This window comes from Tamandua tetradactyla, chromosome 18 (assembly GCF_023851605.1).
Source record: "Tamandua tetradactyla isolate mTamTet1 chromosome 18, mTamTet1.pri, whole genome shotgun sequence".
NCBI lineage: Eukaryota > Metazoa > Chordata > Mammalia > Pilosa > Myrmecophagidae > Tamandua > Tamandua tetradactyla.
The window spans coordinates 66,802,993-66,829,399 of record NC_135344.1 but is presented as its reverse complement, the minus strand read 5'-3'; the positions used below and the strand labels follow the sequence as shown (position 1 = coordinate 66,829,399).

Here is a 26,407-nt window from a genome sequence, read left to right as displayed (position 1 = left end):
TGAAAAGGAACCAAATGGGAGTTCTAAAGGTGAAAAATACATCGATTGAAATCACCAGATGGACTCAACAGCAGATTAGACACAGCAGAAGAGTTAATAGCTTTGAAAATAAATCAAAATAAGTCAGTACAAATTATTCAATCAGAAAAGTAGACAAATAGGATAGAAAACAGAGCCTCAGAGACCTGTAGTACAACCTCATGTGATCTAATATAGATCTACTGGAGTTTCAGAAGGAGAGGAAACAGGAGAAAATATATTTGAAGAAATGATGGCTAAAATCTCCCAACTTAGTAAAAACAAAACATAAATTTACAGATCCAAGATGTTTAACAAATTCCAGCAGGACAAATACAAAGAAAAACACACCTAGACACATCATATTCAAATTGTTTAAATTCAAAGATAAAACAGCTAGGGAGAAAAAGATGTTTTATACAATGGAACAATGATACAAATGACAGCTGATGTCTCAACAGAATAATGGTTTTAAAGTGCTGAAAGAAAGTACCAAACCACAATTCTGTATCTAGTGAAACTATCCTTCAAGGATGAAAGTGAAATAACTATTTTCAATGAGGAGAAACTGAGAGAAGTTGTCACTAGCAGGCCTGCACCACAAGATATTCTTAAGAAAATTCTTCAAGCTGAAGAGAAATGACACCAGATGTCATTTGGACCCACAGGAAGGGATGAAGAGTGCCAGAAATGGTAAATAACTGAAAAATATAAAAGATGATAATGTATCTTTTTCTCTTTTGTTTTAAAAGCACAGGTCTGTTAGAGCAAAAATTATAACATTGTAGTTAGGTTTATCATGGATCTAGCTGTACCACAAATGAAAACAAAAGAAGAGTGGAGAGAGTAAATGAAACTCTATTGTTAGAAGGGTCTACATTTTATATGAAGCTGCATATTAATACTGAGTAGACTGTGATGTATATTAATACCTAGAACAGCCATTAAATAATGCAAAGAGTTAGTTTATAAGCTAATGGGGAAAAATGTTTAAATTCTAAAAAATACTTGATTAATCCAAAAGAAGGCAAGAAAGGAGGAATGGGGGGTGGGGAACAAATGATAAACGTAATCTAAACATATCAATAATCACATTAAATGAAAATTGATTAAACATGCCAAGAAAAAGCAGATTATTAGATTAGATTAAAAAAGATAGGACTACTTCCTCTCTAAAAGAGGTGAACCTTAAACAAAGAAATAAATAACTAGGTTAAAAGTAAAAAAATAAGATACCATGTAAAGAGTAAACATAAAAATCATTTATACTTTGCCTTGACATGCAATTAATAGCTTTTAGTTTTCAAGTGTACCTTTCCAATTATATTTACCTGTCTTTCAAAAAAGGTCAAATCCCCAAAAGGAAAAAAAAAATAATAATACAGGCAGATCCCCATTTAGGAGATTTTTTATTTTACCTCTGGATTTCATTTGACTTGTTTTAAAAATCACTCATAAGCCTCCTTTTCTCCCTTTCCTAGGGCGATTAATGAACTGTCTTAACAAGAGAAGGCTTTCGGATTTGCTGACCTCCCTTATCTGTACTCAAAGAGAAATGTAGGCCTTTGATCTAAATACTGGAGCAAGTAATGATTCTTAATCACTTTTATTAAAGTTTATTTTGTTCCTTTTATTTTATTTATTTATTTTTTTTGGTTGATCGTTTCATGCTCCTTTGGGGTGGGACCAGCTCACGTGAAGCCCACGTGTCCTACACAGCAACACTTTTCACAGGACAGAGCACTACATTCTGCTTCTTTTACCTATTGGTTGTCATTGAGTTCAGCTTTTTCTGTAATGGAGACTTTTTTTTGACATGGGCAGGCACTGGGAATCGAACCCGGGTCTCTGGCATGATAGGCAAGAACTCTGTCAGTAAGCCAATGTGGCCCACCCTGTAACAGGGACTTTTTAAAGAAGGGTTTCAGGTTTAGATAAACTAAAACTTGGGAATAATTTTCAACATTCTTTAAAAAGTACTGAAGTTATACTTCCTCAAACAAGACAATTTATAGCTGGAGCAGAGTTGGAAAGAACATGACTAGAACAGAGAAACCTCATACCAAGCATGACTACAAAGAATGGTTTTGTGGCATGTGACATGTGAAGGGAACACCACAAATTTCCTCTGGACACCTCGCTTTATAAGTAGCTGTCCATCCCAACAAACTGCAATGGTGTGTGGCACCATTTTTCCTGCAAACTGTGAGCTTCTAAAATGTTTGCATGATAACTGAACAAACCCACCATAAATGGAACCCCCATTTATTTCTTTAGTATATATTTTAAGATGTTTTAAAAGGTGATCTCTGTACAATTTAATGCCACATGTGAAGCAAAAGCCTAACTAGTTGTACCACTGAGCAAAGGTTATTTTAAAGGGCAAATGGGGAAGATGGGCAATGCTAAGAGATTGCTGGAATGTTGTTTACTTCTAAAAACTTAAACCATAACCAGGTGGTTCAAGGCCTTTCTTTTCAACACTGGCCACATCTTAAAATATGTAGGGCAGATCACCCAGGGATTAAGTGGCAAGCTAAAGACTGATGAAAAGATTCATTCCAACTTGCCATGCAATTTTAAGTAAAGCTTTAAGGGCCTGCTATGCCTCCTATCAAAAGTAAATATCACACATCCTGTTTATACATACTGGCTTGTTGTCCACCATTCTTCAAAGAGCTGGTGACATCCCCATCTCACACTCCACCCTACCCCCAATTTCCTGCTCATTAGGATGTTCTATTCCTATGCATTGTTAAGAAGCACCTCCCCTCAACAAAATACTCTGCATTACAATCATCTGTAAAGAAAATACTTTATTATGTTATGAAAAAGGCATCATCAATCAACTAGATTCATACTTGTTTGAAAAAAATTGAACATTTATTAATTAGACAGTATGTGGGCATCCTGTTCCACATGGGAATGAGAAGATGCTATAGGTTTTCTAAGTATTGCACAGTCTGAAAAAACACCAACAAAAAAAGGGTAGGGAGGAAAAAAAAAGATCACATAATCTTGGGAACCAACTCACATTATGAATAATCTACCAAGAAACATTTGAAAAAGAAAACCCTTTGTTTCTACAGTAGCTTTGAGTTTATAGTTCTTGGAATGACTGTATTCCATTGAAGACATCTCAGTAACAGGAATCTTCATTTTAGCAATCCCATGTGCAAATATTAATAAAAAAATATATAAAATAATGCAATTCAACTCTTGCCATCACCCCGGCAATCATGACAACATTTTTGAGAACTGTTTTGCTTTAGAAAGGGTTAAGCTGTAAGTTTTGCCTGAAGCTCCATCTCTGCAGCCCTTTTGAGTGCAACATCCACTAGAAGCTGGAATCCGCTAAAATCCTGGTTGAGGTCCGGTGGGGTAGGGGGTGGAGTGTTGAAAAGACCACTCTGTGTATTTGTACTTGGTCCAGATTTACACGTGTCCTCTGGGTACATGAGAGAGGTGTCTGTAAAGTTGTTGGCTGCTATCTGCTGTAGATCTGTGTTTTGTCCCACACCAATGGACTGGCAGAGTGGGAAAGGCACATCTTTCAATGTAGTCACAGTGGTATGGCAGATCACTGATGGACGAGCCAAAATGGATCCCGGGGATGATGGCTTGGGAGACAGCGGCCTCCCTAGGGTTGGATTTGGTCCAGCTGTACAGGAATGAAATGGGCTCTCCTCTAGAGCTGGCATGAAGTTTTTGATGCCCATTGCTGGCTCCACAGAGCTAGCTTCAGAAATCTTGGCCCCACGGCGGGAAATTGTGAACTGATTTGGATCTTTGCCATCCTTTCTCAGCATGTCAGGGAGGAGCCTGCGGCGGGCGTTGATGAACCAGTTACAGACCTGTAATCATAACAGTATGCTTGAATACTGTTTATTCATTCAGCAAACACTTTCTGAGAACCTTCCATGGGGTGCCTAACTGATCTCTTTGTATTAAAGAAGGTATGAAAAGGCTTATCTGAACTTATAAAATTATTTCAAGGTATTTGAACCCAGCAGAGACAGAGAGAGCTGCTTCCTGTTATAAACCTCCTCATCTTCTAAGACAAATTCCCTTTTTTGTCTTGTCACCCTTAAACCTTTTCAGGAAGAAAAATCTATCACTTCTCAAACTTCTAACCATGTTTTTAGGGAGGAAGAGTTACCTTTTAACTCTCCATGTTAACCTATTACCTACTGCCCCAGTACACAGGTTAATCAACTACAGGAAAACCTTCCCTGTATGAAAAGGGCCACTCCTCCCAGATACTGATTTTTCCCAGTTCAAATGACTGTGTCAACAGACATAACATGAATTACCTCACTGAAGTCTGCCCTTGTTTAAATACCAAACCAGTTTCCTGGGTAATAGAGTGAGGTTTAATCTCCTTTTTATGTTTGTTGCATAAAGGAAGGCACTTTAAGGCATTAAAGGAAATGCTATTTGACAGATGACTATCAAGTGTTTCTCTAAATAGCAAGTTTTTAGCTTTTAGCACTATAAAGTTTACTATAAAAGTGCCTTCTTTTTAATTTTCCAGTGGGGAGGAGCTTAACCAATTAACACACAGGAATGCTTTAAAAGGACTCTGAAAAAATAAAATGTGTGTATAGACCTCATGTTCTTTCTCCTTACCTGTAGTGTGGATAGGTGTGTTTGTTGGGAGAGTAATGCTTTCTCTTGCTCTGAGGGATAAGCATTGTAACGGTGTTCATATAGCCAGTCCCGGAGAATCTGAACAGATTCCTTGGGCAAGTTGCCCCTTCTCCTTCTCTTGCCCGAGCCAGCTGAAGAAGAGAGGTCCAGGGGGATGTCCATGCTGTCGTCATCCTCGGTCTCACTGCCGGATGCTGCAACAACACCTACAGAAGACAAAGGCCACCCATCAACCTCTACGATCAGCAGAACACCTATTGCAAAGACCACTCAATGCAATGGTGTTTTCTCAACTATGAGAGCTAAGCAAAAGGCCAAGGTTTTCTGTCCTAAAACAGTAGAGTACACATAAAGTAATTTGATTAGCAGCATATGGTGGATTCTCAACAAACTGTCAGATGCCCTTTCTTGCCTGCTTCCCTATAGGAATTAGCTTCTTGCATTCCTTTCGAATGATGCTCAGAAAAATCTTTCCTCTGATCCAGCAGAGCAGACAAACTGCTCCCAAAGTGAATAGCTTCCCACATGGTTGAGGTGCCGTGGTTGGAATGAACCTAACAACCTCCTGCTAACTAGGAAAACATCTAATGTACATTTTAAGTGCTCTTCCTCCTCCTTATTCTACCGCAAGATTTGAAATAAAAGGGAAGATTTGTACATTTATTTCCCACTCACAGGAGGGAAAATTACAAACTTGAAGCAGTTAATATTCTATAGACAAAGGTCATCTCTTACTCATTGCCACCTACATTTATTCAAAACTAGACAACTACTTTTAATGGACAGTATCAATCACTTTTCACTGAATACAAATTACCACTGCAGTTTTCAGTTTCATTACACACAAATATTTTCCTACCAGTAGTACTTCATTAAGGTCAAAAGATGCTTAATAATGAATACATGTAAAAATTTCCATAAATTTCAGCTGCCAAGAATTCTGCATAACAATTCAGTCAAATTATTGCACAGCAAAGAAAACTCAAAAGTGCAACCCCCAAAGGAAGCCCTTCTGATTTTAAGTACTTTAACCCTAGCAGAAATTTAAGAATTCACAAGACATAGAGAATATTTAAATTATACAGTTTGGGTTCAATAAAAATTCAGACCTCATTCTGAACATGGAAAAAATTTAAATAACAAATGCGGCTAACCACCCCCACCTCAAAACTACAAAAGACAACTCTGAATGACTAAAGAAATACTCTTTCTTTTGAATTTAAAAAATGTGTATTAATCACAAACTACAGTACATTTGAAAATACCAGCATTTCCATATTAGGGAAATTAATTAAAATAACACTAAATTAAAAGTAAGCATTCTTTGTATTTTTTCTCTGTCGTATTTGATTTTGGTTGAAAAATTATTCAACCTTGACTGAGATGGTCTACCATGATAAGAAACAAAGGTAGAATAGTCTTGATAGAATATTTTTAAGGATTTTTTTTAAAAAACTTTTGTTTTAGAAGCATTTTAACAATGAAACTGAAAAAGTCACTCAAAGATTTGTTGATGAGATAGCTCACCAGTTAATTGACTCCTACTTTACTTGGTGACACAATTTTAGTTCTGGACTGCAGGGGGCAGAAGGTGAAGGGGGAGTGTCTGAAGCCAGAACTCTCCAAAGACAAAGTAAAGCAAGTTCCAACACAAGAGAAAAGATTGCAAATTCACTTTAAGCTCAAGGCTTAATAGACAGCCATAAATAAACTGCCTAACATCCTAAATTTTAACCACTGTAGTGAAATTTTCCTTCAGTGAAGATTTCACTGTTAAGAAAAATAAAAGGAAAAAAAGGGGCACATTTAAAACCGAAACTGCTTTTCACTTGTTGAGAAAACAGTAAATTTTCAAAAAACCTACGAAATTTGTACGAAGAGCCTTAAGAAACTGAGTGTTTTATTTTAAATTTGCTTTGACAATTAAAGAAATCTAACTTTTAAAAATGCGTCAAATGATTGAATGACTAAGGTAATGTGAATAAAGCAGTTTGTTTAAACTCTCAAATTCTGAAAAGGAGACATTCTTCAAGGCTATTTATCTATCCCCTCCCTTTTTTAATCTAGAGAAAGTGTGAAAATTTGCTCATTTAACTGTGAATTCCCAACTGTAAACTGGTAATAACAAAGAGATGGAAACAAACAAACAAAAAAACCCTGAAGGCTGCCCTTTGATCTGCTTGCTTAGTTTGACACGAAGTTTGATCTCTCAGAATGGGCCTGTGACACGGGCACAAAAGCAAGTTTTAGCTAAGCAACACCAAACTGCAGTGCAGCTCTACTCTGTCCTCAGTTCATTTAAATAAATGAATGCCAGGCCTCTGGGCCTCTTAACAAATATTTCCAATATGTGCACAAAAGCTGAAGTAACAGGAAGTTAAGACTGCGTTCCTTGGCGACGCCAGCTGATATTTCACTGCGGCAAACCCACGTCCGCTGCTGTCAGGACTGTTTTCATTAAAACCTTCTCTGATGGTGGCTCAGCTTTGGAAAACAAAAACACTTTTCCTCGTTAGTCACTTCCTGTAGTAACAGGGCTTTTGAGAAGTTTCCCGGTTAGGACTTGTTTCCAAACTTCTTGCTTTGCTTACACTTTAAAAAAAAAAATGTGTTTCCAGAGGGAGGCGAAAATTCGCAAGCCTCTTTTGACTCTATCCACATACAAGGAAATGCTGTTTGGAAAGTCACAAGATGGCCTGTGGGTCCCACGGCTCTTAAGCAATCTTGTTTCTGCACTTTCTTTTCTGAAAACCTCGGTAACATCATGATGGGCCGCGCGGGGCAGGGGGGTTAGGGGGCAAAGACATGCTGTTTGTGAATTTGGACTTAAAAATCCAGAAGCTAGAAAAGAATCGAGAAATAAGAAAAAACCTAGTAAAAACAAAAGACAAACTTAACCTAATAAGTTTCCTGACCAGACTCTCTTCTCTGCTCAAGCAACCGGAATCTTAGTTTAGTAGCTCGAGCCACTAAATCCAGGGTGCTCTGGGCTAGAGGCAGCCAAAGAGAAATTCTACAGCAGAATCCAATGGTGTCAGAAGCCAGGAGCAAAAAGACTCGAGCGAGGCTTTTTTTTTCCCCCTCTCCCTCGCGAACCTTCTTCCTGCTTGTTCTTGAGCCATTCTACGAGACATTTTGGGAATCGTCAGCTTTTTAAGAGGATATATTACAATCACAAATCAGTCTTCCCCAATCCCGGGGTCTGTAATTGAGTTTAAGGTGCCTTTGTTTTCTAGTACACTGGAAAAGATTTTCACAGACTTTTGTAAAAGAGACGGGACAATAGTCCAACTTCACCAGCCAAGCGGGACAGATTTTCTCCAGAGTATTTCCCGGGCCCACTCTGGGAACCAGCTCGCCCCTCCACCGAGGCTTTACAAAGGACGGGGGAGGGCCGCGACGAGAGGGAGGGGCCACGCGGGCGAGGAAAGCAAAGTCGCTTTGTTCTGGGCGAGTTCCTCAGCCTCAACTGAAACCCGTCCCCAACACCGTACAAGTCAGCACGGCCACGTGAGGAGTTCCAAAAAGTCTCAGGTTATTAGACGAAACCAGAAATAATGCCAGGAAGCTAAGCGTTCTGAGTGGCCAGCTCAGCCCCATACAATTTTGCCAGGAAAACCTAAAAAGGGAAAAGAAACTCGGTCCACTTCGGTAGTCTCCGTCTCCTCCGCCCCCCTCCCCAGCTCTAAACCAGTCACAAAGTTTCCCCTGTTAACATGTCACCTTTCATTGTTTCCATGAGTCGGCGCTGAGTAGCAAGGGCCGGCGCGCCCGGGGCTGGGGACCGCGAGCGTCCCTCCGTCCTGGTTCGGGGAGAGGGGGCGCGGCACCTGGGCAACGTCTCCCCGTCTCCGATGCCCGAACAATGGGGCGCCCACCCGGGGCGGAAACCCGCTTTGCGTTGCGCTTCAAAAACAAAAGCCCCAACGTACCCAAGTCACTTCCACCCAGAGGAAACCCCACTGTAAGGACAAGCCCCGTCAGCCCCGCCAGCCCCGCCGCACGCCCAGGCAGCTGCAAGTAGGCGGCTGCGCGTTCCTACGGAGGCTTCTTGGTTTGTTTTTTTTTTCCCAGAACCGAGATAAGCGTCCCAAGCTTTAGCTCTCCCCCACCCCCATTTTCTCGCTTCGTCTCTTGGGGAAAGGGTCCCTGGGGAAAAGGGGAGTCTACTACGAACTACTACGCCGTGAAGCTGCTTTTGACGTTTTAAGTTTTCTCTCGCTGGGAAAAGTGGTGATGAGCGAAGCGCCACATGCTTCGAGAAAATCTCTCCCAGAATCACATGAACAGAACCCCGAGGTCAAAGCGTGCCCGAAGGCACTCTCTCGGCCACGAGGCAGTTCCACTTTCGCTTGACTCGGTTTACCCGTGCTGGCTGCAAGGTCTACCCGCGCCTCGGCGTCTGAAAGAATGTGGAGTAATGTGGAGTTGAAAAAACTCGAGGAATCTGCTGGGCATGCGCAGGAGTCCCCCCGCCCCCGCCCGCGCCGGCCTCCGCCGGTGTTAACTTCTGTTTGGAGCGGCTCGGCAGAAATCACAACAGAAAGGCCAACTCCAGCCTAACGGCACGATATTCCAGGGTCCCTTCCCCACTCAGGGTCTCCCACGTTGGCTTCCACAGGGCTTGAAAGTTCTTTGACCTTTTGTGGTGATTTTTTTGTTTCTGCCTGTGTTTTGTTTTTAAAGCGCACTGACCCCAAGTTTGAGCGCTGCGTGGAAACAATGACAGACTCACTTTTTGCACGTACAACTAAGCCCACTTGTCACACTTGGCCACATTTCGCCTGCCTGCCGTTTGGGGCAGCTCTCCCGGTGTTCTGACTCCTCATTCTGGCCCAGTGCATCGTGAGAAATGTTTTTAAAGACCCGGAAGGTTAAAAGAAAAAAAAAAGTCTTAACTTTTCAAACCTCTTGACACCCGAGGACGCTTCGGGGTCCAGGGCTGCGCTCCCTCAACTGGGGAGACGCCACATTCCGAAAGCAAGGAAGCTTCTGTGGAACTTTCAGACAAAGGCTCGGGGGGTGGGGGTGGGGGTGGCTCCGCAGCCCCAGGGGGCCGGGGGCCGACGACCCCGTGGGGGAAGCCCGGGCTTGAGGAAAAGAGGTAGGAGCCCGGCGGCGACGGGCCGGAGCGCGGGGAGTGGGCTTAGACAATAACGCTTCACGCCCGGCGGCTGCGCGGGTTTCCTGACAGGGAGCCAGCAACGTGGGGAGGCCGGTATCCAGACCACAGCCCCCCTCACTGCGTCTGGAAGGAAACCGTCAACTGCCATTTCAACAAAGAAAACGGCCGCGCTGCCCCGGAGTCCCCGAGGCGGAAAAGTCCGCCAAGTCCCTGGAGCCCCGGCCCCGCCGGCCCGCGAGCACGTTTCCCCACCCCGGGAGTCCCCGCGCGCCGCCGGCTTACCTTTTTTGCTTTTCATTCTCGAGCCCCCCCGTCCGGCGGCGGTTAGCGCCGCGGTCTCCGAGGCCAGGAGTGGCGGAGCAGCGGGCCGACGGCGCTCCTGCTTTCCCCACGCGCTCCCGCAACTTGAGAAGGAGGCGCTCGGGCCGTTAGTGCTGGACGACGCGCTCGGCCTTGGGCCCGGCTCAGCGGACACGGGGACGGCCTCCCGCCGGGATCTGCTGGCGGCCGGCCGGGGGCTCGCCCGCCCGCCCCCACGCGCTGCCCTCCCCGCTCGGCTCTTTGTTCCCGGCTCCTGCGCGGCGCACCTCGGCGCTGTCAGAGTGCGCGGCCAGGAGGAAGGTGCCCGAGGTCCTGCCTCCGCCCCCGCCCCGTCCCCCGCCCGCCCTGCGCCGCCTCGCCCCTCCCCCGCCGCGGCCGCGCCGACCGCGACTCCCGGCCGCTGTCACCGTCACTCGGGGGCGGCCCAGCGCGCGGGGGGCTGAGACGAGCGGAGAAACCCAATCCTCCCGGCCTATGCGCGCACCGGGCCCACAAGCCTCGCTAGGCGGCCGGGAGCCGGAGGGCGCTGCGGGACTCGCCTTAGGCTTTTCTTCCCGGCGCCGCCGAGGGCGCGTTGGTTTAGGAAATTGCCAGTAAGTGTGTGCGGTGGGGGAGGACGACCCCTCCCTCCCTCCCCGCCCTCCACCCCGGGGAAGAAAAGCACCCCCCCTTCCCCCTTTCGCTTTTGACAGCTGCTCCCAACTCCACCGTCCCGGCTCTGGCGGCTGGATGGGACCGCGGCTTCTGAGTCAAGGGGCGGGGCACACGACAGGAAAAGTATTCAGGACAAGAACCAACTTCTTCCAGAGCTCGCGGCTGCCACCGACCCGCGGGCGCGTCTCGTCGCATGTGTGTGTGTGTGTTGGAGGGTGGGGGGTGGCTGGGCGTGGGAGGGGGTGAGACACAGACACCCCTGGCGTATGTCTCTTCCCTCGGGCTGTAATTGCGAGTTCCGGACTGGATTGCTAGGCAGTTTCGAAATCTAACACTTTGTGGACAGACACTTGTCATGCTCACATGCTCTTTAAACGTCCCTGCCTGGGGACGGCTGGGGCGCGCGCCTGCCCCTGTGCCACTCGGGGCTCACAACCCCCGCACCCCGGGCCCGGGCAGCTGCCGCCTTTCTGGGCAAGGGGCGACAACGCCGCTCGGCTGCTCCTCTGGGTGAACAGGCCACTTTTAGGACTTAAACCCTGTTAGGGGTCCCCTCCTGTATTTCAAACAGAAACAGGCGGTTGAGTAAACACATGCTCCTGTTGGTTTGTTTTGGTTAAGAGTTATGAGGACTCCAACAAGAGCCCCTTGATGCAATTACCCTTTTAAAAGACCAGATGCTGTTTGACACCCCCCTTCCCCGTCCCCCTCCTCTGGGACTAGTTTTCGCGTGTATGTTCCGTTGTTTTGAAGCAAATGAAATGTCACACGCCACAGTAAGACTTTCCCCAATACTTAAAAAGAAAAGAAAAACCCAGAGCGTAAATAAGCCCAGCAGAGACGTCAGCGCCGGGGCTGCCTCCAGTTTCGGCTCTGTGCTGTTTTGTAACCTCAGTGGCGATCCCGGTAGCAGAAGCGCCGTGGAAATAAGGTTAAACCCAAGGAGGACGAAGGAAGCCAAGGAATGACTAACTAGACTTTGGAGCCTCTGTTTTAGGATTACACTGAAAATTAAAGCCAGCTTCGCCCCCCTCCCCCACCCCAGTCCCAAAGACACACACAGCCCCGAGGAGCGTGAAAGCCAGAGTTTTAAGAGGCTTGGTGATTTTTCCAATACACGACTTGAAGTGAATAAACAGGGGGAAAAGCGTCACTCCAAGAAGGCGACTTTTTTCTTCTTCTGTGGTTTGCCGACTGCTCGGCACATAAGAGAACACACATCTGAAACAGCAGCGCGGGGAAAACACGTTCCTGGGGGGAGCCGCCGGCCTGGAAGCCACCCCGAGCCTTGATGGAGCGCAGCCCCCAGCCTACTGGCTGCCCTTGAATCAGCCGCGGCGCCCGAGTGCGGGACAGCTGTGCGCGGGAGGGGCGCGCCCCGCCGCCCGTTAGTGGGCCGCCCAGTTCTTTCATTTGAAGGATTGTTTGTGGCCGGGATTGGTGGCTCACATCCGCTCACATTCGCTAAGGAGAGGGCGAGGAGGGAGGAGGAGAGGCGCAGGGGGAGGAGCCGGGCCTGAGTTGCTGGCGCCTCGCGGCCACCGGGCGGTTGCTGGGGAGACGCTTTGTTTGCCGACTCCCAAAACTGCTCCGGCCGCCGCGGCCGCTGGGTCCGAGCGACTCCACAAAGCCCGCCTCGGGTCGGCGGCGCCCGCCCCCAGCCCGCCGTCGCCGACCGGGAGGAACATGTTTCCTTCTTCCCCTAGTCATCCTGGGCCACGCCGTGGCTCTCATTACATCCACAAAGGTGTCTTTTTCCTCGTCAAAGTGAATTTGGCTAATTACTGCGAATCTCGGGCCACCGAAGTGAAAACCGAGAGCCGAAGCGACTTTACAGCCTCCGAGCAAACTTTACAGGAGGAGGGGGTGGGAGAGGGGCGGGGAGAATTAAAAGCCTCTTTCAAATTGCGAAGAGGAAAGAATCAAGCTTTAAACTCGCTGGAAGACCAGCTTGATCTGGCATAAAGCACACCTTTTGCTAGAGTGAAGCATAGAAAAGCAGTTACTAGGCTGGCGAGATGCCCCAGAAGAGAAAATCAGGGCAAACTGTTGAAGCTAAAGCCTTATATCTGCCACCAACGCCGCCGCCCCCCCCAAAACCTCGAACTCTATGGATACCCTCTCCCCACCTACGAGGCTGTAGCCAAACTTTTTGGAGCTTCGGGATGCTAGTGCATTATGGGAGGAAAGTGCCTGGCGTCTGTGCAGCCCGGGAAAGGAAAACCCCAAAACGTGGGCTGCAAATACTAGCAATTGTTTAGGGTATTTTAGTTTGTTTTTCCTCAAGGTGGAAAAGTCTATACCCTTAGTGTCTCAGGGCCTCTCCGTAAAATGGATTCAGTGTCTTCAAAGATTCCTTATACTGCTGAAAAAAAAGTCGATTAATATTTGCTACATATTATTTTGCTGAATTAATATGAATTTTAATTCAGTTGGGAAATTCCATGAGTAAAATTGAGACGATGCATGGGTGCTTGGGGAGGTTATTCATAAGTGTTTTACACCATTTTTCCTCCTCCCAGGCACACAAAGTTCCACTTCGTGTTTTATCTACTGAAGCTGCCTCGAGGCCAAGAAAAGAAACAGTTGTATAAAGGTAAGTTACTTTTCAGTCTGCAAATCCTGCGAAGGCAAAAACTCAGAAACTTGGTGAAGCGTATGACCTAGAAAAGTGTTCAGTACAGAAATTGAAGTGAATAACCCTGAAGAAGAAAAAAAAAATGGGCAAATCATTGGCGAGGTGCTGTTACTACTTTTTGACACTGGGCCCATCCAGTGACTGGAGAATGCATGTGTTTTATTGATCAATTCAGCAGCTACTGGTTGAGCAAGATTTCTGTTCCACACTAAGCAGAGACCTTTTTTGTGGGGAATGGAGGATGGCTGTCATATTTTTATAAAATCCTTTGGCCTCCAAGCTCCAAAGACTTCACATCTTGGACTGCTTGAGGAGAAATGACCAGTGTCTTTTCAAGGAGCTTGGACTGAGTTACCACCATCTTCTGGTGATTTTATCAAGCCCATCAGGATTATTCTGCATTTAGTTACGCCATATATGTACCTGGTACTACCATTTCTATATTAAATCACTTTCCCCCTTGCCTGCCTACCTCTACCACCCTTTGTCCTCTGTCATCACTTTCTTTTCAGTCATCACCTAGAGCAGTATTGGGGTCCAGGAGAGGCAGTAAAAACATTTGTTGAGTTCAGCTTTTATTCCTTTATTCTCAACATCTTGTTTTTGTGTTGTGATTTACAATTTATGAGACATTTATTTGAATTATCTCATTTAATATTCAAACGAATAATGTAGGATTTGTTTGTTTTTTCCTTAAAGTCAAGAAAATTGATACTCAAAGAACTTAAATAACAAATCTAAATATAATAGAGCTAAAAAGGATTAAATCATGTGTGGACATAAATTATCTGGCTGTGTATCAAGTGTTCTCTAGGAAATCCTTTCATATATTGGTGGAAAGTCAGAAGGAATGGAAGGTGGGATAGGGTGGAGAATAGGACACCAGGTCCTCTCTTCCAACCTCTCTGCTTTGTGTGATTTTTTTTTTTCATTTTCTCATTTTTTTATATTAAAAAATTTATATTATAAATCACAGATTCAGATAAGGAATATACAACTGAGATATGAATGACACCTTACTTTATCCCTTTCCTCTCTCCATATAAGCATATGGGTCAATAAAGTTTATTCCTTTCCCACTTTCACAATCCATGTCACAAATTCATGCACGTATATTTGTCATTTAATCAACTCCTGCTCTTTGAGAGTAGTTTTTCAATCAAAAGTTACAAGGGAAAAAAAGGCAGTACACAAATGTTACCACATTGTTCTCTGTTGTTTTCAAATCTGTATCCACCTCTGCCTACAAGGCTATCTTACCACCTGTTGGAGCACTTGTCTGGCTATTTGTCACCAGTTAAGTTCTGACCTTTCAAAGGAGTCTTCTCTGACCTTCTTGCCTAAATTAGGTACCCCTGCTGCCATTACCAGCTCAGAGCTTCTCAACCACAGCACTATTGACATTTGGGGCTGGGAAATTCTTTGTTGCAGTAGCTGACCTTGATGGAAGGAGGTTTAGCAGCATCCCTGCCTCTGTCCATTAGCTACCAGTAGCTCCTCTACACCGTGTTGTCACAACAAAAAAAATGTCTCCAGGTATTGCCAAGCTTCCCTAGGAGCTTGGAAAGGGGGCAGAATTGCCCCTGATCGAGAACCACAGATCTAGCTTAAGCCTTTCTTTATGTCTAACATAACCACAATTTTCAGTTATTTTGACTATTAACTTTTTTCCCTTTGCCTCCCCCCAGTAAAAAGTATGTACTTGGTCATTTTTGAATTTCCATATATCAAGCACACTGCCCAAATCATCATAGGTACCTAGTAAATATTTGTCAAACAAAATTATGCATGAAAATGAGATTCTAAGAATTAATAATATTTACATTTATTGTATATACAGCATGCCATGAAATGTGCAAATACTTTACATATTTTATCTTATTTATTCCTGAAAGTAACCCTAATAAATAGTCCTTATTATTATCCCTATCTTATAAAGGAAGAATATTTGAAGTCTTGGGAGTTAAATAACTTCTCACGCCATTCTGACCCCTTTGTCAGTGCTTGAAACAATAACGGTATTCAGCAATTTTCTTTTTCGTTTATTTAACGAAATAATGATATTTTATCATTATTTAATAATGATATTCTGCAATTTTCTTTTTAATATATTTAACAGCGATGACCATTTAAATAGTTTCTGATATTTTCTGCTTAGCAGAAAAGTAAGTACAGTTATTTTTGAAATATTTAACAACTGTTCTAATCATGGGCAGCGACCGACCCAAAGGAGCTCATTTGCAGCCTGCTGATGTGGATCAGCTTATCCCAGCAGAATGTTACTGAGACACAGGTTTTTCTGGGCTTGTTTGAGTACATTTGAATGAGTGTCTGGGAGGTGAAAAAGTGTGTGCATTCAAAAGGTTGAGATACTGCCAAATTGCCCACCACATTATCTTACCTATTTAAAATCCCACCGATGGTATGTGAGAAGATCTCTCTCTCTGCACGCTAGCAAACATTCCATACATCAATCATGCTGGGCAGACTCCTAGGTAAATAAACAGCAATACATTATTTTGAAAGTTTGCCTTTATTTGTTGGAAAGAGTGAGCACATTTTTAATGTATTTGTTGGTCATTTTTATTTCTTCTTCTTGCCTATTCACAATCTTACTAAATTTTCTATTTTTATTGGTTGGTTGGTTTTTCTCTTTTCTTCCTTCTAAGGAAGACTGTTTCTGTGTTAGTCAGCCTATTTCTGTTACCTTAAATGTTCACCTGACAATGAGCCAGCAGCAGTAAACTGACTAATATTCAGGAATCTGGTGAAGTGAGACCAGTAATAGATACAGGAAAGCCAAGTCTCCTGATTATTTTTGATAGCGAGATTGATATTTTTGGAATGCGTATCGTATTTATATGGTAAATGAAGACCTTCAGAATACTGGGCTAGTTTTTAATTTCTTTACTTTCTCTCCTTTCCATCAAAGAGTTAATCAATTCACAATTTTCCATTTATCACCATTTTCCCTACCATCACCTCTTCCCCAAACCATCGAGGACCTATTTAAAATTACAATAAAATGACAAAATATCTACAAATAAAATGGGCAAGAAATATGTGTAAGTTTTATGAAGAAAACTTTAAAGCCCCACTGAAGGCCATAAAGGAAGGCTTAGGTGAAATAAAGAACATACTTGATTCTTTCTAGCAAGATTCAGTAGTGAAAGCCTCAACATGTTTATTCTCCCCAAATCATTAATTTTTTTAATTGACAAAAGGATGTCACAGTTAATGGAAAGTAACCATCTCATCTAGCCAGGTGCAGTAGATTGAGGCCTCAGAAAAAAACACGTCCTTCATCTTAATCCATTCCTGTGAGTGTGAACCCATTGTAAATGGGAGCTTTTTGAAGATGTTATTTTAAGATAAAGTGTAGCTCAACTGAAACAGGATGGCTCTTAATCCTAATACTGGAGGCCTTGCAGAGAAAGCCAGGAGAAGCTAGAAGCTGAAAGTCAGTGGAACCCGGAAGAGAAAGGAGAGGATATTACCAATGATGGAAGAGCCAAGGCACCGGCAACCGGCCTCAGAACGCCACGGATCTGGGAAAGAAAGCAAGTATTCCCTTCCTGGTGCCTCAATTTGGATTTCTCGTAACCTCAAAATCGTGAGCTGATAAATTCTGGTTGTTAAGCCAATCCACTGTATGGTATTTGTTTTAACAGCCAGGAAGCACCAGGGAAATTCTGAGATACAAAAGTTAAGGTGGGGAAGGGCAGAGGAAAGTTAATGTTAAAGTTTATTTGGAAGTTACAATGATTAAGATGTAAAGGTTTGGTGCTAGAGAATAAATACAGAGGAAACAGTGAAACAGATTAGAATATGTATGAAGATTTAGATTTTCTGCAAAGTTGGCTTTTCCTATCAGAGAGAAATTGGGGAAAGCTAACTGACTACCTTTAGTTAAAAATAAGTCTGGGGTGGTGCGACAGTGGCTCAGTGGCAGACTTCTCACCTGGCAGAATTCTCACCTGCCATGCCTGGCTCAGTGGCAGAACTTTCACCTGCCACTCTAGAGAGCCAGGTTCGCTTCCAGGTACCTGCCCATGAAAAAAACTCTGAATCTCTATCTCACTTCTTTAACAAAAATAAATTTCAGATGATTCAAAGGCTGAAATGTAAAAATAATTAAAAATGCACCTATGTATGTTGTAGAACAGTGGTTCCCAAGCAGGGGAGGAGATTTTGCCACCCAGGGGACATTTGACAATGTCTGGAGAAATTTTGGTTTATCACTTCTGGGGAGGAGGGAATGCTACCTGCATTTGGTGGATAGAAGTCAAGGATGCTGCTATACGTTTTATAATGCACAGGACAACCCTCCACAACAAAAATTATCCTGTCCAAAATGTTAGTAGTGCAGCGGTTAAGAAACCCTGTTCTAGAAAAGAGCACAACTGAATACATGGTCTTCCAGTGAAGATCATATATTAGAAAGGAAGAACTTTCTAATCAGGACACAGAATGGAGAAACAATAGAAGGTATGCATGTTTATAAACATTTTGTTTTTTAAAAAGAGCTTATGTTTGAGGAAAAATTCTGTAAAATTTTAAAAAGAAAGCAGGAAAAATATTTGCAGCACATGTCAGGTATAGGAATGATTTATTTATGAAGAGCTTTTTTTGCAAACCACAGAAAAAGAAGAACCCTATTTTTAAAAGTTGGGCAAAGTCTGTGAATAATCAGTTTACCCACACACAGAAAGAATCCAAATAACCTAAAAGCATGATAGGATGCTCTTACTTGCTCATAATTAAATAACTGCAAATTTAAAAGATATAAATTTTCATCTAATTGGCAAACATTAAAAGTTTATCATAATACCCAAAACTGGCAAGCCTGCAGGCTGTAGCTCTTTGGGGAATTAGGCACTGTTCAACACTATGAGGTAGTATAAATTTGGTAGTAGGTGTAAAATTTGGTGGTGGGGTAAATTGGAGAAAAAATAATAGTGCCCATTGATATTAAAAATGTCTGTACCTTTTTGTCCAGGAATTTTTCCTACAATATATTTCCATCTGTGTGCACAGATTTCATATCACAGTATTTAAAAAAAAACAACTGTAAATCTAAATAATCACCAACAGGGAATTGCTTAAATAAGATGTCTGTCTTACACTGGATTATTATTTTTTTAGTCATTGCAGCAATGAAGTGAATCAGATTGAACTAATATGGAAAGATTAATAGTGTGTTGATAAGTTTAAAAAAAGAAAGGTATAGAATGCTACATTATTATCTCTGTATAAAATTTGTTATGCCTATATTTTTCTGGACTAATACTCAAGAAAATACTAACAATGACTATCTTTGAAGGAAGGGAAGGGAAAAGGAAATGGAATGTTTGGGGTAAAGAGGCCTTTTAAAAATATATTTTTTATTGTGAAATACTATACATATATATATGCAATAAATTTCAAAGTGCATTGTAACAAGTAGATATAGAACAGATTTCAGAGTTTGGTATGGGTTACCATTCCACAATTCTAGGTTTTTCCTTCTAGCTGTTCTAAGACACTGAAAAGAAATATCAAAATAATGATCCAGCAGTCATTCTCATTTGTTAAATTCTCTCTGCTCTGTTATAACTCCTCCTTCTCCTTTGATCTTTCTACCGATCTTTAGGGGTACTTGGGCTAAGCCCATTCTAACTATGTCATGTTGAAAATTGGGGTTGATAATAAGGCATGGGAGGATGGAACTACGTGATGTTTTGGAGAGGCTGACCCCTCTGAGTTTCAAGACTTATGTGGCCACGGAACCATCTGGAGGTTGTAGGTTTTTGGAAAGTAATCACAGTGCATGGGACCTTTGTAGAACCTCACATAAAGCCCTAGGTCTTTTTAGGGTTGGCAGGAATGGTTTTGGCTGGGATTTGGGAAACCCTGGTAATTAGCAATATCTAACTGAAGCTAGCATAAGGGCAGCCTCCAGAATAGCCCCTTGACTCTATTTGAACTCTCTTAGCCACTGATACCTTATTTGTTACCTTGTTGATACCTTCTTTTCCCCCTGTTGGTCAGGTTGACTTTGTTGATCCCATGGTACCAGGGCTGGGCTCATCTGGGAGTCATGTCCTACATTGTCAGGGAGTGGTGGTAGTGGTGATAATGATTTTACTTGCAGAATTGGGCTTAGAAAGAGAGAGGAAGAGGCCTTCTCCTCGTATACCTTTATTGTGTTATGCTGTTTGAGCTTTGGGATAAAGTCACTCCTGAATTGAAGGGTGAGTGAGATGACTGAAGGGAGAAGGGAGTGTCAGAGCATCCCGACAGGCAGACTCCACTGCCTGGACTGCAGGTGAGGGGAGGAGCTCACTGAAGAACTACAGACTGGGATGCTTAAGTGCGGGGACAGGGATAGTGGGACCTGGTGAGGCTAGTGAAGACATAAGGCCAGTCATAACCTGCCGTAGGGGGCTGTATCATCATTCTTGGTGACTAAATTATAACTCGTAACTATGGGTATAATTTATGTGCCAATCCCCAATTGTTGAATATCTAGGTTTTGTTCCAGTGTGTCTTGGAAGGGATATTTACAAATCCTATATAAAAACCTGAGCAGGGATCTAAAATAGGACAAAGTTGTATGTGGGGCCCTTTTAGTTTGGCTCCACAGCCCAAGAACCCTAAGTGGTTAATCATCACAAGTATGAATAACCCTCAATAATACCCTGAGAGCTAATTATTCATTGCCATTTACAAGAAATAACAGCAAAGGCTGTCAGACCATTTATACTGTTGGACTGGATGACCAAATCTGCCCAACTGGAAATTCAATCCTTATTTAGATAATTTTTATAGAAATTTTAGTCAAATATTATAACATGTATAAATAGAGCAAGAAAAAAAAAAAAAGTAGAGCAAGATGCTTTTTCCCAAAATGAGTCCTGCCAGTGTGTGGATAGAGTTAGCACATCCCCTGAAAGTCATGGAGCATTTCAACAAAGGCTTCTTATTTCAGTGGCTTATTTGTAAAAAGGCATGATCTGTTATCTCCTAAAGTGTTCATCAGGTCCTGTGGAATACCAGGTAAAAACCAAAACCATTCTTCCATGTTACCTGAAATGGGAGGCAAACATTCATTTCCAAGCTACTGAGGTACATTTATTTTATTTAGTTTATATTTTTATTTAATTTTATTAGTTGCTATTGATTTAACTATATTTATTTTAATTTATATGTTACTTACTTTTTCCTCAACAACACATTTACAGTAGTAAATTAGCAGGCCTCCTTTTCTGAGATGAAATAAATGCCTAAATGATGCCATACTTTTGTCTCTCCTTCCCCTTTGTTTGGCTACTTTTTATTATGGAAAATTTTAAACATATCCAATTGTGTGGATCCTAGTATAATAAATCCCTACATAGCCATTACCTGGGTTTAACAATTACCAACTCATGGCTACTCTTGTGCATCTATATCCCCCCCACTCCCATGTCCTCCGTCCTCTGTTATTTTCGAGCAAATCCTGTACATCGTATAGTTTCCGAGTAAGCTCGTATAGTTAATGTTCCAGCTTTCCCACTCAGTAAATCCTTACTTGCCCTGTCAAATGGTTCTTTATTAGTGGGACTTAAAAGTCCCAGAATTATGCCCTTTTGTCTCCCCTTCCCCCCACCTCCTTTCTGTTCCTATGGTTAAACATTTTCTTGTCAGAGAGAAGGATTACATTTTATCTTTAGGTGATACTTTAAGGCCCTAAGTTCTGTTAGCCTGTTTTAGACCAATGTTGTGGTAAATTTTCTCTTTTGGACAGTTCACAATATTTTCTTCCATTTCTTCTATTTGAACTTGTCAAACTAATGTGCCTGTTTTTTTGTTTGTTTGTTTTTTGGTGGTGGTTGTTTTATTTTTGGTATAGGAAACATGTTCACCAAGTTAGTATCTTACTTTGAGATGTCTAGAAACATTGTTTTGCTTTGTTGACTAAAGGCACAAAATCTTTTTTTTTTTTTTTTTTTTTTACTTTTTAAATGGTGTAATATAACATATATGCAAAGCAAAGAAAAAAAAACAACAATTTTCAATGGACTCTTCAATAAGTAGTTATAGGACAGATCCCAGAGTTTGTCATGAGCTACTATACGAATCACTCAGATTTTTCCTTCTAGCTCCTCTGGGATATAGGAGGCCAGAAGGAATATATATATTTTTATCATCACAATTGACTTTTTTCTCTTTTTTTGTAAAAAATAACATATATATTTTAAAAAGCAATAAATTTCAAAGCACAGTACCACAATTAGTTTTAGAACAGATTTCAGAATTTGGTATGGGTTACAATTCCACAATTTTAGGTTTTTACTTCTAGCTGCTCTAAGATACTGGAGACTAAAATAAATATCAATATTATAATGATTCAGCAATCATACTCATCTGTTAAACCCTCCCTTCTCTGTATAACTCACCATTACCTTTGACCTTTCTCCTACCTTTGGTATTTCTGTGGGCAGAAATACCATTTCATACTATATGAAATTTCATTTTCATACTGGAAGGAACTATCGATAATATGGGGTAGCTGATGTTCTAGAAAGGCTGGCCCTTCTAGGTTTCAGGACTTATCTGGTCCAGGGGCCCATCTGGAGGTTTTAGGTTTCTGGGAAGTTATCCTAGTGCTTGGGACCTTTGTAGAATCTTATATATTGCTCTGGGTGTTCTTTGGGATTGGCTGGAATGGTTTTGGTTGAGGTTTGGCAAGTTATGATAGGTAGTAATGTCTAACTGAAGCTTGTGATAGAATGACTTCCAGAGTAGCCTCTCGACTCTATTTGAACTCTCTCAGCCACTGATACCTTATTTGTTACACTTCTTTTCCCCCTTTTGGTCAGGTTGACTTTGTTGATCCTATGGTACCAGGGCTGGGCTCATCCCTGGGAGTCATCTCCCATGCTGCCTGGGAGACTTTCACCCCTGGATGTCATGTCCCACATAGGGGGGAGGGCAATGATTTCACTTGCAGTGTTGAACTTAGATAGACTGAGGCCACATCTGAGCAAAAGAGGTCCTCCAGAAGTAACTCTTAGGCATACCTATAGTTAGGCTAAGCTTCTCAGTTACATGCATAAGCTTCTCAAGAGTAAGCCTCAAGATCAAGGGCTTAGTCTATTGATTTGGGTGTCCCTAATGTTCGACACAATATCAGGGGTTTCCCTGGTTGTAAAGTTTAATAGTGCCACACAAAATTATTATTTTTTAAATTAATTAATGGCTATAAATTACTTAAGGCTAATTATTTCCTTCTTGTGCACTGGTGTGTGTGTGTCTAGGGCAGGAATAGGGAAGGTAAAGTCTGGAGGACGTGATACATCTAGTTTGGAGTTGCTTTCAGCAGGACAGCTAGATGGTAACACCAGCAGGCCTTTAGTGTTCTAAAGTTTTAAAAACTATTCAACGAAGTTTAAAACATAGCACTCTGACCGTTTTCTCCTGCTTGGAAAAAAGTAGGAGAATTTTAAATAGCTTATCTGAAAGCCTGTCCTTCCTCCTCTCCTTTTCTTCCTGTCTGCCTGCCTCCCTTCCTTCCTCCCTCCCTCTCTCTATCCTTTCTTTCCTTCCTCCCCCTTTCCCCCTTCTTCCTCCCTTCCCCTTCCTCCCTCTCTTTTTCTTTCATAATTCTTGCACATACTACCCCAATTGACAGTCACAAATCTGTGACTAGTTATTAATATTTTTTACTTAACAAGAATCCTATGTGCTTTAAAAACAAACAAATTCAGCAAAACAAGTGTTTGAAAAATGGGGTCTTTATTTCTTGAGTTGTGTTCACTGCTTTCAACTAATGAAATGGTGTATTCATCCTCCCAGTTCTTCATGGGAAAGGATCGAGCAAAATCTGCACAAACTTCTACTTGATTAGTCACCTGTCACATCTGATTTGTCTGATCACAAAGTGCATTTTCCAAATGGAGTAGTGATTCTGTAATGCTCTGCCTTCTCTTATCATTTTGTCAAATCTCTAAGAAGCATTTTTGACAACCCCACCCCACCCCCATCTGAAATACAATCCGTTCTACATACTCCCATAGCTCTGAAATCCAGTTCACAAAATAACCTCTTTTTTCATACTTTGTGCTAACGTTTTTTAAAGGTTTCCTCTCTAATATCACTTTAACATGCACTTTCTCTTCCCATTTCTTCTTCATCCCCCTAAATTCATCTCATGTTATTTTACCAATTATAACAAAGCTACTTTGCATTGAAAATACAAACTACACATTATTTCATGAAAAACATAACTTTTTTATCGTTCGACTTCAAGTTAAGTTAATAAAATTTAGTTAAATTATTGCTAGTGACTCTTTACCTAGTAAAAATGGTCTAAGCTAGGAAGAAAAAAAAAACACGTAAAATACTGGAATGGGAAGTTTACACTCATTCCTTATTCCTTATCAATGAGCTGTAAGATAAGAGATCACACAGAGCAGTCGTCCCAGTTATCAATTGTTCTTGAGAAATAAAGCTGAGAAGGTCTGGAGGACTTAAAAAAAAGAGATTGTACTCTTTTGGATTAAGGAAATTGAGGATCAATTTTATTTAATCTGGGGGCTTCTAGTTTTACACTCTAAGTCCATTCTAGACATTATTTTAATGTCCATCAAAACAAAATAAGACATAAATAAAATTGTGTAATTATTTTCTAGAATTAGGCTTTTACTGGACCAAGTTTGACTATCACGCTGAATATAAATAATGCCTAAGTGTGAGTTGTGAGATTATGCCTCCTTTTAGTGTTTTGCAAGTTTTCTGCAATGACTTTGTACTTTCTTACTTTTATCATCATAAAAAGAAGCAAGTAAGGATGCACGGGTGATTCAGTGGTAGAATGTTCATCTTGCATGTGGGAGACCTGGGTTCGATTCCCAGACCCTGCACCAAAAAAAAAAAAAAAAGGAAAAAAGAAAGAAAGAAGCAGTTTTTTTAAATAAATAAAAAATTGCCTATCTTTGTCACTGGGTTCTTGGTACAATTAAAGATTCTATTTGTGAGCTAAAGTAGTGATAGTATTCATTTGGCAAACATTGATAAATATTTCTCAGCACTCACTCTTTGAAAGGATTAGGATGGTTGGTATGAAAATAAAATAAGTAAACTAGCAATAGGTAAACCATTCAGGAGTTAAGGAGAGATAAAAGAGAAGTAGAAGTTCAGTGAACTTCCTAAATTGAAGGAAGCAGTATTGGTAAGGGTTTGGGGAAAAGGAAGCCTTTTGTTCAAATCAAGTGAGACAGCGTTTCCCCAATGCATATCCAAGTCTTGCAAATGGGCTTACTGGTTGACCCAATAGTTCTTTTGGGGATTTATTCTAAGGTTTTGTAATCTAATTTGGGAAATACAAAAGAGAGTGGATGATGAGCCTCAAAAGGTGTACTGAGGGTAGAGCACTAGATTGAGGTGGGATCCAGGCCTTTTTCTGTAGGAAATAGTGACTGTATTGGGCAACACTTTGGGAATATGGAATTTATAGTTTTCTCTAGAATGAATTAGAGGCAAAAAGTCTGTTGAATAGGGTTTTTAAATTATTAAAGGCCTGAAATGCCATTTGCCTGTGAAAAGGGAAATGACTTTTCACTTGGCAGTTTAAGTTTCTAAAAATAAGTCTAGATTTACAGTGCCTTTGTGTTTGATGCTATACAGGTTAGTACACACATTTGAAATATAGAAGACATTTTATCACTGTTTGTACTATGAAAAATTCATGAGTATTGAATAACCTAGATGAGAAAGTAAACCCACTTCAGTCCAGACCCACGCTAGAATTTAGACCGTTTAAGTCAGCTATTTTACTCTGCTTTACTTTTCCTCATCACACTGTACAGGTCAAAGGGTGTGGAAGATAAGGGCTTTCAAAATTCTTAATTTCTCAGGGTTACTCAGCATAACCTCCTGGGAAGTGTCACACTGCAAGCAGACCATTGGCAAATGACTGTAGTGCGTGAGATCACCTCTTGAGCCAGATCATATCTAGTATTTTAAAAAGCTCTTTCTCGCTTTGATTGGCGAGACGTTAGAATATCTCCAGTGGGGAAAGGGACTGCTCTTAAATGATTTTGTAGAATGCAGCTACATTTTATCATCAGTCCTGGGGTGGGGAAAGAGAACCGTTATGTTGTTGAAGTATAAACCTGGTGCTGTTAACCCTCATTTACTTTTGTAATTTTTAATTTTAAAATAGTTTCAATTTTACAGAAAAGCTGTAAGAATAGTACAAATAAACCCCATATACTCTTCACCACCAAAATTGTTCACATTCTACCAGATTTGGTTTCTCATTTTTTATATATGCCCACATGTGTACATGCACACACACACTGATATATACACACACATATATATACACATACATAATCATTTTCCATATATATGTTATTTCTTCTGAGTCGTATAAGAATAAGTCACAGATATGCTTTTCCCTTGAGCTCTAAATACATCAGTGTGTATTTTCTAAAACAAAGGCATTCTCTTACATAAGCAATAATCAAAATTAGGAAATTAATGTTGATGTAAAACATTGATGTAATGTTCTTACCCAGTGTGCTGGGCAGATTTATATTTTGCTAATTGAGAACAACAACAACGAAAAGAAGGATGGTATCATTTTATATTTTTGCAACTCTCATTAATATCTGCTTTAATAGAAGACAGCTGGATTCACATTTCTCCTTCTTCCTATTATCTATTCCTAGATAATCGATTATTTTAGTTGGTATTGTAAAGGGAATTTTTCTTGATTTCTTCTTCTGATTGTTCATTGCTACTCTTTGGAAACACCACTGATTTTGGGGTATTGATCTTGTACCCTGCCACTTTGCTGAATTCATTTATTAGCTCTAGGAGCTTTGTTGTGGATTTTTCAGCATTTTCTGCATGTAAGATCATGTCATCTGCAAATGGAGAAAGGTCTCCTTCTTATTTTCCAATTTAGATGCCTTTTATTTCTTTTTCTTGCCCAATTGTTCTGGCTAGAATTTCTGGAAAAGTGCTGAGTA

At 41.5% G+C, this 26,407-nt stretch overlaps 2 protein-coding genes across 8 annotated transcripts in view; one reads left to right on the top strand and one right to left on the bottom strand.

Annotated features, from left to right (window-relative positions):
• Window positions 1-2,819: 2,819 nt before the first annotated feature.
• On the bottom strand, window positions 2,820-10,304 carry TGIF1 (TGFB induced factor homeobox 1). 7 transcript variants are annotated; one of them, XM_077135896.1, is made up of 4 exons: window positions 9,404-9,561; window positions 9,035-9,070; window positions 4,648-4,874; window positions 2,820-3,872 (listed from the first exon to the last, which is right to left on the bottom strand). In XM_077135896.1, exons 3-4 carry the CDS (start codon window positions 4,828-4,830, stop codon window positions 3,297-3,299), a joined length of 759 nt encoding a protein of 252 aa, XP_076992011.1. In that variant the 5' UTR covers window positions 4,831-4,874; window positions 9,035-9,070; window positions 9,404-9,561; the 3' UTR covers window positions 2,820-3,296. The 7 variants fall into 7 exon arrangements, with proteins under 7 accessions (XP_076992011.1, XP_076992009.1, XP_076992012.1 ...); XM_077135894.1 differs by lacking the exons at window positions 9,035-9,070; window positions 9,404-9,561 and adding an exon at window positions 10,076-10,304; XM_077135897.1 differs by lacking the exons at window positions 9,035-9,070; window positions 9,404-9,561 and adding an exon at window positions 9,568-9,667.
• Window positions 10,305-10,502: 198 nt separating this feature from the next.
• Window positions 10,503-26,407, top strand: part of LOC143662295 (uncharacterized) — a 161,878-nt gene continuing 145,973 nt past the window's right edge. The window contains exons 1-2 of the mRNA XM_077135900.1: window positions 10,503-10,707; window positions 13,291-13,364. Of these exons, the coding sequence (XP_076992015.1) occupies window positions 10,589-10,707; window positions 13,291-13,364 (193 nt within the window). The 5' untranslated portion in view covers window positions 10,503-10,588. The remainder of the gene's footprint in view (window positions 10,708-13,290; window positions 13,365-26,407) is intronic.